General features: G+C 41.6%; 1 protein-coding gene across 1 annotated transcript in view; it reads right to left on the bottom strand.

Annotated features, from left to right (window-relative positions):
- The window catches only part of sema3aa (sema domain, immunoglobulin domain (Ig), short basic domain, secreted, (semaphorin) 3Aa), a 73,541-nt gene that overhangs the window by 42,997 nt on the left and 14,521 nt on the right, over window positions 1-16,023 (bottom strand). The window contains exons 2-3 of the mRNA XM_061715191.1: window positions 2,001-2,161; window positions 734-796 (exon numbers count right to left, since the gene is read on the bottom strand). Coding sequence (XP_061571175.1) covers window positions 734-796; window positions 2,001-2,161 — 224 coding nt within the window. The remainder of the gene's footprint in view (window positions 1-733; window positions 797-2,000; window positions 2,162-16,023) is intronic.

Genomic DNA, 16,023 nt, shown 5'->3' with positions numbered 1-16,023 from the left:
TCCTGCGTTTGGGTCCTCAACAAACACCAACCGTGACATGGAGAGGATTTTGCACCACATAAATTAACCTAGGCTGAATTGAATTCAGTTCAGTTAATAGTGTGGATAGACCTCTTCAGACAAACAGCTAATTGTGGTACTGATATCGTACCAATAGCATACCGATATCATACCGATATCGTACCAATATCGCACCAATATCTTACTAATATTGTACCAATATCATACCAATATCGTAGCATTATCGTAGCAATATCTTAGCAATATCGTAGCAATATCACACCAATATTGTACCGATATCATTGGTACCAATATCATATTGGTACCAGTATTATACCAATATTGTACCAATATCATAATGGTACCAGTATCATAGCAGTATCATACCAATATCGTACCAATACCATACCGATATCGTACCAATATCATACCAATATTGTACCAATATCATATTGGTACCAGTATCATAGCAGTGTCATACCGATATCACACCAATATCATGCCGATATCGCAAAAAAGGCGGAGTTCTTGGTCTCAACCGTGACAGAATAAGTGGTCCAGTCTACAAAGGAGCTCCTGTTAATCTCAACAAGGGCAAGGAGCCAAAGCGACTCCGAACCATCAGCCCTCCGACAGCTGAAACACTTCTTCCTCCCTCCCCGGTCCAAGACACCGTCCCAGACGTGTGACGCTTCCTCATCTACAACTTTAGTCGCTGTGGTTCAGGTCTTACCCCAAGGTCCTTCCCCGCCCACTTGCATTCGTCCCTCTTGGAAGGAGTCGCCGGCCACGCAATCTGCACAAACGAGAGAAGAACAAAACCACTTCAGTCGGGAGCTTGAGAGGAGATGAATGTGTCAATGTCACAAACTGGATGTCGCCGACGCCACGAGGCAGTGAGTCGGTGTGAGGCATCAAGGGAGGGAGAGATTACCAAGAATGACTCCAGACTTGTCATACTTTAAACTTCTATGTCAATGGTGACAAAATCAAAATAGTATTTCAGAGTAAAGTCAAAAGGAAGTAAACTTTGCACAGTGTTTTTATGAATTTCAAGGATGTGGACTCATTTTTCAGACTTCTCGTTCACATTTCAAAGGTCTCACTTCTCTCCCTGGTTGGATTCATCTGAGTTACAGTTCACTCTGCTATAAATACAAGAGGAAAAATGGGATTTGCATTTTTCTTTTTTCCTTTCGCAGGAGACGGGTCTCGGCGTCATCCATCTGCGGCCTCTGGTGTCGCATGAATTATGAAAACCCACAGAGGGGTCTGAGCGCGCATGCATGAGCCGTAATAAGCCAGGGAATGATTATCTACTCAAATCTGCGGCTCGCGGCGGCCGTGCTCTTTTTTTTTGGCCTGCTGCCGGCCATACAGGTGCTGGCAGACAATGGGAATGTATGCACACGCATGCCCACGCATCATTATGTCGCTGGAATACACAGATTCCTCATTGTGTTCCTTAACTTTATCTCCTCCGTGGATCAGCTGAGTCCTGCTCTCAGAGGAATCTGCGTAGTACAGTTAATGTTCATTACCTAAGGGTTTGCTTAATCACCCATTTTTTGGGGGGGACTTTATCTTTTAATGATGCAAGGATTAGAGCGAAAGAAGAGGGAAGGATACAAAAAAAAATCCCTTCCGAGCCAAGGGCGAAGGAATTCGGGGACACGCTCCCCTCCCTGCATTGACTATGCATTTTTCAGCACTCTCATTCCCCGGTGCGGCTCTCTCTTCCAGCCCGCGGGCCGCTCCGTGTCAGTCCTGCGAATCCATGATAGCGTCCCGAATCAGATAAAAAGACTGTTAACGTACTCCAGCTGGAGTAATGGAATTATGGACAGCCGTGTCTGGGCCGAGACAGACACCGGGAGAGAAGTGGATGGAGTAATGGACTCCAGAGACGGGAGGAGGAGGAGGAGGAGGAGGAAACTCCACTGGATTCAGCTCTGGCGTTTACTCCACAGCAGGGTTTCAGAAAGTTGCATCAGTTTTACCTGTTTGTAGTCTCTGTTGATGTTGATGAGGTCAAATGAGAAGATGTGATCCTCCGCCCCGACCAGTAGCCGCCCTCGCTCCTCGTCCAATAGGAACGTGTCATAACTCGAACTGTTGGCCAGGCCGTTGAAGGTGACGAGGTTGCTGGAGTCTAACATCTCTGGAGGGCGAGAAGAAAGAAGAAGACTACATTTAAAACGAGGAAACGCATCCTGAACGAGTGAAGTTAAATGAAGATCCCAAACTAATCACAGAATACTTGGGAAAAATGAAAAGTTTGACATCATTTTAGACTATGTGTTGTACAGTCGTGTAAAATACATTTTTTATCATCTGATTGTGGTGGGTCTTTCTTTTTTTTATTTGAACAAAAACAAAATAACATGAAGCACCAATGAAAAAAAACAGTTAAAAACGAAAAACAACGAAAAACAAATGCACTTAAACACACTAAATAACATTGAAACAAGGCAAGGCAAGTTTATTTGTAGAGCACAATTCAACACAAGGTAATTCAAAGTGCTTTACATCAACATTAAAAGCGGCAAGACACAATTTAACAGTAAATAACAAATAAAATTAAATAAAATGATCTGAAAAGAGGTAAAATAATAGAAAGCACAAGTTGTTAAAAAGGGCAGTAGAGTACAGCAGGTACATCTCATTCTTACAATGGCAAGAATTACGTTTCTATACGGTCAAAACGTACAAAGACCGGGTCAAATACAGTATTACAAAAGTAATCCGTAACAATTTGTACGGTGAATTAAACCAATTTGACAATTTTATGCCACAATTCCTGTTTCCAGGTCTTATTTCACACAACTGACGAAAGTTACGTTTCTATACGGTCAAAGCATATAAAGACCGGGAAACTAACCAAACCAATGAACACAAACACACCAGACATAATTACAACATCAGTAACAACCTAAAAATTTAAATAAACAAAAACAAACCATTCATCAAATTCTGCTTTTCATTTTCTTCTTCTTTTTTTTTTTAAGTTAAATGCCAACCTTCCACTTTCCCACTTTTCCAAATACAACCCAACATCACCCTTCATATTAGCAATATATAACCTTGTGGTGGGTCTTTGAGTTCATCAAACAACATGCTGTTTTTCTTAATTGTGCCATGAAGCCAAAAAGGAAAAAAATCATCAGTAATAATAAGTAATCTCATGATTCTCGATCAACTCAGTGACTTAACCCTTGTACTGTCTTCGGGTCAAAATGACCTAGTTCTCCTTCTTTCTTTCCTTCCTATTTTCTCCTTCTTTCTTTCCTTCCTATTTTCTCCTTCTTTCTTTCCTTCCTATTTTCTCCTTCTTTCTTTCCTTCCTATTTTCTCCTTCTTTCTTTCCTTCCTATTTTCTCCTTCCTTCCTTCCTTCCTTCCTATTTTCTCCTTCCTTCCTTCCTTCCTTCCTTTCTTCCTTCCTTCCTTCCTCTTTTCTCCCTTCCTTCCTTTTTTCCTTGTTTTCTCCCTTCCTTCTTTCCTTCCTTCCTTCCTTTTTCCCTCCTTCCTTCTTTCCTACTGCTCTCTCCATCCTTCTTCCCTTCCTCTTTTCTCCCTTCCTTCCTTCTTTCCTTCCTTCCTTCCATCCTTCTTTCTTCCCTTCCTCCCTTCCTTCCTTCCTCCCTTCCTTCCTTCCTTCCTTCCTTCCTTCCTTCCTTCCATTATTCCTTCCTTCCTTCTTTCCTCCCTTCTTCTCTTCCTCCTTCCTTGACCTGAAGACAGCACAAGGGTTAAGTTGCGCAAAAATTGATTTAAAAAAATCAAAAAATCTGCAAGCCAGTTTCAGTGTTTGCAGAGTCAAACACCAACCCCTCCATCTCTCCCTCATCTGTCCGTAGCAACAAAGTTAAATGACTTTGATGTTTTCCCAGGTGCAGTTGAGCAAACATCACAGAACAGGCTTTCTCCTGGAAACGCTTCCCAAACAAACATTACTTATTCAGTCTTCTAATCCTGCTGTCATGAACTTTACGTTTTAACATGCCCAGTGAGGCTTGGAGAGTCTGCAAGCTTTTGGTTTTTTTTTTGTATTTGTCTGAGTTGTACTGAACTTTAATTTGCTGGTATTTCTACTTCTGGGAAGAAAACTGGCACGTTTTCCAATCTAATGTATCTCACCGCAAAACAATGATCTCTAAATCGCTTGGAAAGGGTTTTAAAAACTTTCCATATTCATGTTCAACAACAATATTAGTCATCTGAGACCATTGCTTATGTCTTTCCCTCTTGGCATTGTGTTGTGCACACCTGCTGCTGATCATCAACACCTGATGAGCAGCAGCACCTGCCTTTGATTTGTTGATTCATTTTTTGACTTCAAGTTTGCTGAATAAATAAAAGTGTGGCGGAAAATGTTTTGTGTTGTTTGTTCAACGTTGTATTTGCATAATTCAAAGATCCACAAGTCGGTCAAATGAGTTTCTTAGTTTTTAAGGAAGTGTTTAAAACAGGCAGAACTTCTGCAGCTTCTGTGCAAAACTGAGTCAAATTAAAAACCAGTTAATCTGCAGACAAGATGTCCAATTGTAAGAAAGTACAAATAAGAAAAGTCCAGGTTTGCTCATGGGCTCGGCGTTTACATGTGCACTCGACACACGACAATCAAGTATAGCGTGAGACATGTCAGAGAACACAGCGGGTGACAATCAGGGACACGGTTCAGACTGCTCAGCCGTGTGATTGGTTGAATAATTCATGCGGCATCGGGAGCAGCGCACTTCCTTCGTGTAGGGAAGCGTGCGCGGTTGCATCTGCAAATAGCCTGTCTTGTAAATCAACATCAGCAGGTTTGCGTGTTTCTTCTGTGCAGCGTTTTTAGGCGTTCAGGCCGAAAGGAAAGATTTGAGATGTGGAAAAAGTCCAGTCAGGCTGCTGGCAGTGGGTTAAATTTTAATCAGTACGGATGAGTTTCATCAACTCTGCAGGCGTTAGCAGCAGTCACAAGAGCAGGAGTATTATATTAACAAAGGACACGCCTCCCCTCCGGGGGGGATCACAAGTCCTGCTAGTCTGACTAACTGAAACAGTTTTTGTGTTCATAAACATGCTGCCATACTTGCTTTTCCCTTCAGTGCATTAAATGTCTTTTTTGGATCATGAAAAGGTTTTTTATTCACCATCAAATGCTGATACAACTCAAACTGGGAGTGCTGCAAAATAATGATACTGGTCTGCAAATATATATTGATACTGTTAACTACAATTGTAATTTCATCTGAATTAACAAAACCACTTCACATTCCCTCCTCTCGGTGTAATTCATTGGACAAAAACTACTAAAATTAAGCAAAAGTAGTATTTTTTTTTCTTTCAAAAAGTAATAATATTCTACGGAAGAGTATTAGGGCCATGCAAGAGGAAAAAAAATTGAGAGTGGAAGATTTTTTTTTAGTGTGCACTTCGAGAAAAAAGTCGAAATGTCGAGATTAATGTTGAAATACAATTTCGAGAAAAAAGTCGATATTTCGTGAATAAAGTCGAAATTTCGCCTTTTTTTCTCCACATTTCAACTTTATTCACGAAATTGTACTTCAACATTAATCTCGACTTTTCAACTTTTTTCTCGACATTTCGACTTTTTTCTCGAAGTGCATAATCTAAAATATTATTTTTATTTTTCTCCTGCCTGGCCCTAATACTCTTCTGTAATATTCTTATTGAAATAATAATTAGAAAATCTGACTTCATAACAACCCAGCCTTAAAGGACCAGCAGCTATTTTTCTCCCATCAGGAGACGACTCTACCTAGCAATACCACGTCTGACCACATGGAGGCGTAAGTTTCTCGTGCTATTCTGCCCCCATGTGGTCAGAACTAGTACTTCGCCACAGAGTGGCTTTAAAGGCTACGTTTATCAGCATATCCGATCTCACTGATCATTTGAGAAATGATCAGAGCCGATCTGTGCATCCTCGCACAGATCCTTAATCCGTGTGGTTGCTATGGTAACCTACGAGAATTGAACGGAAGTAAACAAACCAAAGTGGACGGTGGTGAACTGGTTTTAGACTGAAAGCAGGTAAAAGAACTGCTCAACAAAGATGCAGAAGCTGCAGAGTAGATGGTGATGATGATTGATTGATTGATATCTTTTAATTCGAACACAAGCACATAAAAGATGTTTAAAAAAAACAGCAAAACAATCAATAATAATCACTAAATAATAAGTGTAGCTTTGTAAACAAAGAATTAATGAATATAACTAAACACCAAATGCTTCATGTTCAAAAAGGAGAAGAAAAGAAGTAATAAACTTGTTTAATCCTGCAGTCAGTTGCACTTATTGTTGTTCAGTTTGTCTTTAAACTAGAGCTGATATCAGCGGGGCAGTGCTTGTCATCGTACTATAAATATTCATTCCTGCTACACAAATAAGCCATGCACCTTTAAAACTGTCCCAATGTGGCCGACGCTCATGTCAAACCATCAGAGAAAAAGCAACTATGATGGAAAATTCAGCCTTGGCCACTTGATTAAACCAAAACTGCTGAGAGCAGCAACATTCTAAGTGTGCAGACTGGTAGTCTGCTCAAAAAAAGATTAACACTGACCTTAAAGATGTTTTTGTCTACTATAATCGTAAGAAACAATCATCCTTTGTGCCTTAAAATCATTATGCTTCCTTTGTTTCATCGCCATTCTGCATTGAGATGCCTCATGTATGTTCTAACCCTTAAATCTAGTGAAATCTGAATCATCTCTCAAGTCTAATTCTTGGTACAGTAACTTAGACACTCAGTTTCAGTCCAGTTGTTCACCTAGTTGGAAAGAAGCGTTTAATGAGGTTTTACCACAACAAACGCTCCCGCCGAGATGCTGGTAACCCACAATTCAGTTCAGCAACACTTCCTAAATTCCTAAATCCTAAATTGACAGACACTGATGCTCAGGACGCTTTTATCGCATACGATAAGTATTCTGGGGATTAGAGCTGCTGTTTTCACAACAAAAATACACAAATACTTTGTTTGCCTGTTAAAATGCTAAACCAACTTGTCCAGCTACATCATTTTTTACTAAATACGTTGGGTACCCGCCCATTTTGAGATATGTCCAGAGGCACAAAACATACCGGACCATTCAAAAAAGCAGGGGGCGGGGTTTACAACCAAGATGATCTCTGATTAGACCAAAGCTAAACCCAGATGACCCAGAATAGTTCTTGATATCAAATGGCTCTTTTCCACTAGTACCTACTCAGCCCGACTGGACTTGCCTCCACTCGGTTTGGTTCTTTTCCACTAGGGGTCTAACGTGCCGACAAGATACTTTTTCTGTTTCTACTCTGCAGAGGTTCTAAGCGGCTGAGTCGGGCTGTGACGTCATCACACTACAGGCCACCGATTGGTCGGGGGGTTGGAGTCAGACGTCTGAGTCAGGAGGCGGAAATCAGCGAAAAGAGCGACTCTGACGGCTTCTTGTTCATTTTATTCAACAGGCAATGGCAGCAAAAGTCTGTTTCATGATCCATTCTGAGGTGCAGATGTTCATAAACCTGGTGGCTGAGGAGAGAATTAAAAAGAGATCTAGACGGGCGATAAGGAACGACCAGATCTACCAGATCTGTCTCTTCATAGCTGCTCACGGCTACCAACTGATTTTTCAGCAGCGCCGAGACAAACTAACAAAAAAAAAGCGTAGCCACTTGAAGCTTCTTTCACTCTCATTTTTTAACTTGATATCCAACACAAGCCACAGACCCAGCAGCACATCTATCATCTCCTCCAGGTTCTACATCTTTAGTGTTGTCTTCTTCGTTTAGATCATACAATCAAATACGTCAAAGCAGCTTCGCTCCATTGTTATGGAAAAGAAACCAGGCAGAGCCGAGCCGAGTAGGTACTGGTGTAAAAGCGCCAAAAGAGAGCGTCAAGAGATGGCTGGCCGGAATATTCCTGAATGAAAAGTGAGGTTTTAACGACATTTATCAAGAGATGTTTCATATTTAATCAGAATTAAAAGAGCAATCTCCCACAATAAAGAATCCCAGGATGCCGTATTTAAAACTAAACATAAAATGTACAGCATGTGCAGCAGATTCATGCGCTGATGCATCATCCATCATTGTCATCGTCATCACAAACATGCACATGGTATTGAGATGAGAACCACCGTAAACCCACACACACACACACACACACACACACACACACACACACACACACACACACACACACACACACACACACACACACACACACACACACACACACACACACACACACACACTCAGAAGTGTGCGGTCCAGGGGACTGCGATCTCCCCGCGAGGCTGTGATTGACGGGCTGCTACAGGAGCCATCTGCGCCCACACACAGTGTGCAAGATCTCGGACATCTGTGTCCACATAAAAGGACGAATCCGGGGAAGGGAAGACGGAGGAAGCAGTGTGTCAACCCTTGGCCGAGGCGAGGGCTGAGGGAGGGAGTGGTCGGCACCTAATAAAGACGGTTGCAGCTCATCTACGTCGGCGGGAGGCTCGGGAAACGGCGTGGGTGGATGTGGGCATGAGTGGAGGTCTGTGGTACCGAGATCTGTGTGAGAATTTGTACCACAGATGGGTTGAGGTATCGTCCAGGCATCTACACACACATGTATAACTGCTACCGCTGGAAAGCCTCGGCCGCCGCCGAGCGCAGATCGGATTACAGCGACCAAGTATTCACTGTCAAACTTAAAAGCTGCTACAACTGTTTTATAGCGATGTGGGAAGCCAATCACATGGCTCCTCGTTCTCAGGTTACCGATAAGTCGTGACGCTGAAGGGGTCAGGAAATGAGTTCAAGCAGGCAGGCGAGGAAATGCGATTTCCAGTCAGGAGAACGCCGGGAGGTCGGGCTTTTGTTTCTGCATTTCAGGAAGGGAAATGGATGGACCAGAGAGCAGACCAGCGCAGGGCGAGGAATGGAAAGAAAAGGAAACAGATCAAATACAGTAAAGGAAGAGGTATCGTGGAGAAGTCAGAGCCATCTGATTGTTCTGGATCTTAAAATCAGTCAAAAACAACCTCAGACTACTAATAACTATTTCATGTGGGCAATACTAAGCACCCCCATGAGTCAGTGTGTTGTGGAGGAATTCTGGTCAACTCTCCTTTAAATCATTGCTTGAGTTATCGGCCGTTGGCCCGTCTGCAGCTCTTTTAAGGTCCCATCACAGCGATTCCACACTTTCACCAGATTGGTCCAAAACCTCGATTGTTTTTGGTTTTCTTTTTGTATTTCAGCCGTTCGGAAGTAGATTTGTCGGCGTACTAAAGATCATTGACCCGTTTAGTGACTCAGTTTTGGTCAGGGTTGAGCTACTGGACCCCAAGTCGGACTCTCTGTAAAGTTTACAGTTGACTTAATGAATGCAGCTCATCATCATACCTCCACCTCCATGCTTTATAGAATATATACACGTATACACACATATATATATATATATATATATATATATATATATATATATATATATATATACATACATACATACATACATACATATACACATACTGTACATACACATACATATACATATATATACACATTAGGGCTGCACGATTAATCGATTTTAAATCTAAATCGGATTTATTAATCAAGACGATGTTAAAAAAAGGAAAGTCGGAAAATCGATTTTCCTTTTTTGCAGCTGGCTGCATTACAGACAGAGCTCGTCTAGTCATCTTTGTTGGGTCAAGAAAATTATAAGTGTCACTTTACTAAACTCAAGGAGGATTTACAGTATCTTTCAATTGCACTTCACTCCCAATAGGGAAATTTGTTTGCTATTTTTCTTTAAAAATAAAGATAAAATATTTGAAACAATTTATTCCATTGTCTTTTGTAGTTTTACCAAAAAAATCGAAATCGAAATCGAAAATCGGGTTTTCAGAGAGAAAAAATCGGGATTTTATTTTTGTCCAAAATCGCCCGGCCCTAATACACATACGGTACATATACACACATATATATATATATATATATATATATATATATATATATATATATATATATATATATATATATATATATATATACATATACACACATACATACATTTCAGATTGATGTGCAGCAACATTTGCTTCTCTAAGACCACTGATGATGTCTTTCTCTCTTTCTCTCTTGGTATTGTGTAAACATGCATCAAACTACCAAAATGTTTTCTTCTATAGAAGTTTTATTCATTCACTAATTCACTAATGTCTAGCAGGATTTTGCTGCAACTTTCCCTCCTAAATCCTAAGAATAAGCAGTAAGGGGGTACTTAGTATTGCCAACATGCTGCTTTCAGCTTTCTGGCTTCAGTTTTGTTAAATAAATACTAGCAAGATGGGAAAAAAAAGCAAAAAATTGTTCATCTGCGGGAGTATTTGCCCTGAACCAAGATATCCTCAGGTAAGAGCATTAAAAAATAATGTTTTTACAAAAAAAAAAAAACTGGATTAAAGGTCAAATGGGGAACAAACACTAGTTTCCTCTCTTGACCTGGTTTTATTGCAGTTCTGGACGTGTTTCTGAGGAGTTTCATGATCTTTCATGAAGAGAGTACAGTGAACCTCAGCCGGGGGACGCTCCAAACTAATGTCTGTCATGAAAGGTTTCCTCCAAATGGGCCGGAGTGGAAAGAAGCATAGCAGACACGTATCTCACGTGGAGAGAACACACAGAGGGTCTTTATCTGGGCCGGGATCTGCTGCGGTCTGGACGGCCGGGGGAACCTCGGGACCCCCAACCCAAACACAGACACGCTCGTCTGGAAATGGGAGCACTGCAGAGCTCGCAGCTCATTCAAGACATGGAAACTTCCACACACACACACACACACACACACACACACACACCTGCACATACTAAGCTGTTGTCACACCTGCGTGTTCACTGTTCCACTGCTGGAAGTTCATTCATATAATTAAAACCTGCAGTCGTTATAATAAAGAAAAAACAACGTCTGGGTGGGCGGGGGGTAATAACTTACACGCCAGTTTTGTCAGCCTGTTTCAATTTTAACATTAGTCTAGTCTTTGGGTCAAGCTATCATTTTAGTTTTTATTAGTTTTAGTCACGTTCATTCTCCTTTTAGTCGTGTCAAGTTTCAATCGACTAAAAATCTGAGCATTTTAGTCTTATTTTAGTCAGAATTGTCCATTTTAGTCTAGTTTTAGTCAAAGATTGTATTTAGCCAAACCCATTTTACAATTCAAACAAGGTTATCTTATTATTATATTATTGTTACCTTATAGACTCAAGAATACATTCATTCCAGATACAGAAGACGTTCATTTTTCCGCATTTCTCCCCATCTTTTTCTTTTTCGACAGCATATTCGGTTTTACATTTTAGTCTCGTTTTTATTCATCTACGATATTGCATTATATATTTAATTATCGTTATCGTCACATGACCAGCATTTTCGTTGCGTCTCGCCTCGTTTTCCTCAGGTGATAACGGTTCATTGACGACGATATTTAGTCATAATTTTCGTTGACGAAAGCAACTTTACTCTGTGGACTCGTGTCCAGGCGCACTTTAATTCATCAACGATCTCTGAGATAGTTGCAAAACTTCTCCCGCCTCATTTCTACAGCGTTTCTCTGTGTATCTTTGTTTTTAATCTACGTGAACCTAGAGCTCTGCGTTAACGGCATCAGCCTCTAACTCTGCAGCTGCATCTTCTGGATCTGATTCCCCGCTGCAGCGACTGGGATTGAGGACTAACGTCACCCAGCAGAACTAAACCAGAGAAACTACTGAAAACATGGACATTAAGGATCTTTGGTAGAACATTTCATCTCGTTTTGGTCAACGAAAATGAAGACACATTTTAGCAGAGCTTTTATTTTGTAATCTACATTTTAGTCTCGTTTTTTATTCGTCTACGATATTGCATTATATATTTAATTGTCGTTATCGTCACATGACCATTTTCGTTGCGTCTCGTTTTCCTCACGTGATAAAGGTTCGTTGACGACGATATTTAGTCACAATTTTTGTTGACGAAAGCAACTTCTAGTACCCTCATAAATTGGGCGAGTCGTGTCAGGAAATCACATCTGACGTAAATAAAACAAACTGTGTCAAATCATTACACAGAACACAACGAGCTGCCGTGGAGATTTGCCGGGATTTGCTCGCCTCGGCTCGGCGGAGGGGACTCACCAGGGTGATGGTAAATCATTTATTCCCTCTTCCAGTGAAACGTTTCCCTCCTAATGTCTAGCTGCAGCTTCAACCCACAGTGATTGATCAACCTTCCAGTGGAGGAAGTGGGTTTTATTTCTGTTTGTTCGTGAACTTTGTCATGAAGCTTTTTGTTCATAAAAGCTGAAATTTGAACTTGTTTCAGAAGTGTGTCGTGCTTATTTCGACGCGGGAAAGGCCTTTTTTCTTCTCACGACTCCTGCGTGAAGGTCGTATTTGTGCAGGTGTGGACGCTACCGCGCTCCGCCCCCCGGCCCGAGTCTGATAAATCTCCCTCAATGACTTTTGCAGCGATCCGGTGACGAGTTTTCCGAATCTGAAGGTGCTTTTCTCTCTCTGGTCTGAAATCGGAGTCCTGCTTCGTCAAGTCTTGTTTATTTAGACCCTTTTTATTGGGACTTAAGGAAGCTTCACAGTCTATATATTTACAAAGCTCTGAAATGTTTTACTGGAAATGATTGAGTGCAGAGCCTTTAAAAAGTCATCCGATTAGTCTAATGTGTGTAAATCTTTGCTCTGGTTTCCTCATTTTGCTCAACAAAACCACATTTTTTTAACGCTGCACTAAAACTGCTGAACCAACATATTCAGATATTCAAATGTTTGGATTTTCATAAATCCAGGTATTTGTTCAGTAGGGGGACGTTTCTGACCCAAAAAAATTGCAAAAATACGTGACAATTTAGTTTTTTAGCCTGTTAAAATTAATAAATGAGAATATAGCACTCTAATAATGAGACAAAAATAACTACCCCCCCCCTCCCCACTAATCATTATTTCATGCTACTACAACTACAACTTCTTCTTCCAACCAGAAGGTGTTCAAGGTAGAAAGATACACCACAGCTGAAAAAATGGAAATAAACACAATGAGCCTGTACTTTGGTCTGTTTACTTCTCGTAGGTTACCATAGTAACCACATGGATTAAGGAACATCAGCGAGGACGGACAGATCGGCTCTGATCGCTTCTCAAATGGTCAGTGAGAAGATCAGACTAGAACTGCCACCAGTTTCTGGGAGGACAGAAGCGGTGGGCAATCAAAAACGTTGGTGAATAAATGAACCTCAGAGGAAAAATACACCAAGGACCCCCGTCACCTGAGCCGCTCTGAGACCTGATATCAATTACCTCCATGATTCAGTATTCGCTAGGCTTCACCCCCAACCCACCGACTCTGACCCCCACAATCTCAATAATAATCTTTATTTGTCAGAATAGAGGGAATGCGCATGACGTCACAGATGCGACTTCACAGCGGGTTTCACCCACTGAGTGGCAGAAAGACTGAGTGTCAGCGTAAACTTTCAGTTTGAGCAACTGGAAAACATCTAAAATGGGAAAGAGCTGTTGTGCGATCGACTGTACTCATAGATTTAGCAAGAAATCGGAGTTCTCGTTTTACAGACTGCCGAAAAATAAGCTAAAGAGAGACAAATGGATCACTGCAATTCTCAGAAACAACTGGATTCCAGACACTGAAACGTGGATTTGCGGTTCCCATTTTGTATCAGGTAATGTTGGATTTTTGGGTATCTAACGTTAAACGGTCAAATCATAAAGTTCGGTGTCCTCATCACTTTAATTTCTACAACAAATCCTGCCTTGAAGTAGGACTAAGCGTCAAGACTTTTGTATGCCTTCAAGCTTTGCTTCGTGTATTTCCCCGGCCTAGAAATTAAGTACATATAAATATCAGGAAACTGGATTCGTGGCCAAATATTAATGTCCATTGACCACTGGTTCTTGGTAACTGTACCAAATATTAATGTCCATGGACCACTGGTTCTTGGTAACTGTACCAAATATTAATGTCCATGGACCACTGGTTCTTGGTAACTGTACCAAATATTAATGTCCATGGACCACTGGTTCTTCAGGTAACTGTACCAAATATTAATGTCCATGGACCACTGGTTCTTGGTAACTGTACGGGTCACTGTCAAGTCCAACTGCCTCTAATTTAAGCCGATAATCGGCTGTTATCCCGTCTTCTCCACTAGTTGCAGCTATTTTTGCTGATGTTTTGCCACTCAGTGCGAGTAAGGGGGCTGGTCCAGTGGGGAAGTGACGTCAATGCAGACCCTCTATACATCGAAATATACAACGAAATTTGTCCTCTAACTAGTGGGCCATTATTCGGGTTAAGGGCCTTGCTCAGGGAGCCAAAGTGGTTTATCTTGGTTGCCATCCTGGGGCTTGAACCCACCACGGACACCACTAGACCAACACTCCCAACCCATCTCTTGATGCCACCTCCATACTTGTACCGGTTCCAACATCTCCCTGAGACCTGTGGTTTACAATCCCAACCTGAATCTGACCCTACAACAACACAGATCCCCTCATTATAATACAATCTCTAACTGGAGGTTCAGACTCCATAGAATGGTACGGAAACATTTGAGTTGCAAACTTTCTTACACACAGACAAGCTCTTTCTGACGCGCTTGTTGTGGAAAAACCTATTAAATGCTCGTTAATAGATTCTTTCCAACCATGTGAATAATTGGACTGAAACTGAGTTACCAAGAATAAGACTGATGATCCAGGTTTCAGTAGATTTAATTCAACCACATGCAAAAGGGTCAGAACGTACATGAGGCGTCTCGATGCAGAATGACAATGAAACAAAGAAAGCATCATGATTTTGAGGCATAAAGGATGATTCATTCTTACGATTCGAGTAGACGAAAACATATTTAAGGTCAGTGTTAATGTTTTTTGGGGCAGAATACCAGTCTGCACACGCAGTATTTTGCTGCTCTCAGCAGTTTTGGTTTAATCAAGTGGCCAAGGCTGAATTTTCCATCACAGCACTAATTAATCGATGAGGATTTGTTTGCAGCGGCTCTCCGAGACGTTCTTGTGTTGAGCCAGTCTTACAACGACAGGGTCAACGTCTCCTCATCCTCCGTTCGTTACCATGAACGCTTACCCTCACATACCTGCACAGAAGCTCTTACAACATTCCCATATTTCGTATAACAGAACTGATTATATGGACGGTTTTACTGAAAACCTGCAAATACGAGCAACTCATTCACATAAATCTGTCTCTCCATGGTGGAAAACAAGCCGCCTCTCGTGTCACAAAGCTTTTGTTGAGAGGAAAAAATACAACCAAAAAATAAAAACTCCACATCCAGGCTTAGAGTGCGGTTGTGAGTGGAGCACCCTCCACTCCCCCGTCCTCCCAGCAGGCAGCGCTTCAGACGCCTACGTGGCCCGCGATGGCAGAATAATGAAGCGGCGTGAAAGAGAGGCGACAGTGCATTAAATTATGTTTATCCAAATGGACGTCGGTGTTTGAGTGACGTGGAACCTAAAAGCCTCGTCTCCGCCGCCGCGGCGGAGAACACTTGACTGGGATTCAACAGATGGATAATAATCCATTAAAATTATGCAGCTCTGAGTGTTTTTTTGCGCCGCTCGCATTTGCAACCGAGGCCAGTTTCCACCGACACACACAAAGCTGACATATTTGACGCTGGTTTTCACTTCACTTTATTAATTTGTCCCTTGAAGGGGCGATTAGGTTTGCAGCAGATACAAACATTCAGCACACATTCATCATACGGCCACGTTCGGACGTAAAAACATACATGATGCGAGCAGAGAAAAACTACATCAGATGCACCAAGCTCATAGTCCACAGAACACAAGGAGGGAGAAGCAATAGAAAGGGAGACTACCGATCAGCATGAATAGTTTGAATAAATTTCAACAACACAAGTGGCAGCATGGACCAGGTTCTAAACCACAATCACCTCCTCTTCTCTGCAGCATTCAAAGCCTTAATGGAGAAAGAGAGGCA

This window comes from Cololabis saira, chromosome 23 (assembly GCF_033807715.1).
Source record: "Cololabis saira isolate AMF1-May2022 chromosome 23, fColSai1.1, whole genome shotgun sequence".
Classification (NCBI taxonomy): Eukaryota; Metazoa; Chordata; class Actinopteri; order Beloniformes; family Belonidae; genus Cololabis; species Cololabis saira.
This window is presented reverse-complemented; position numbering and strand designations above follow the sequence as displayed.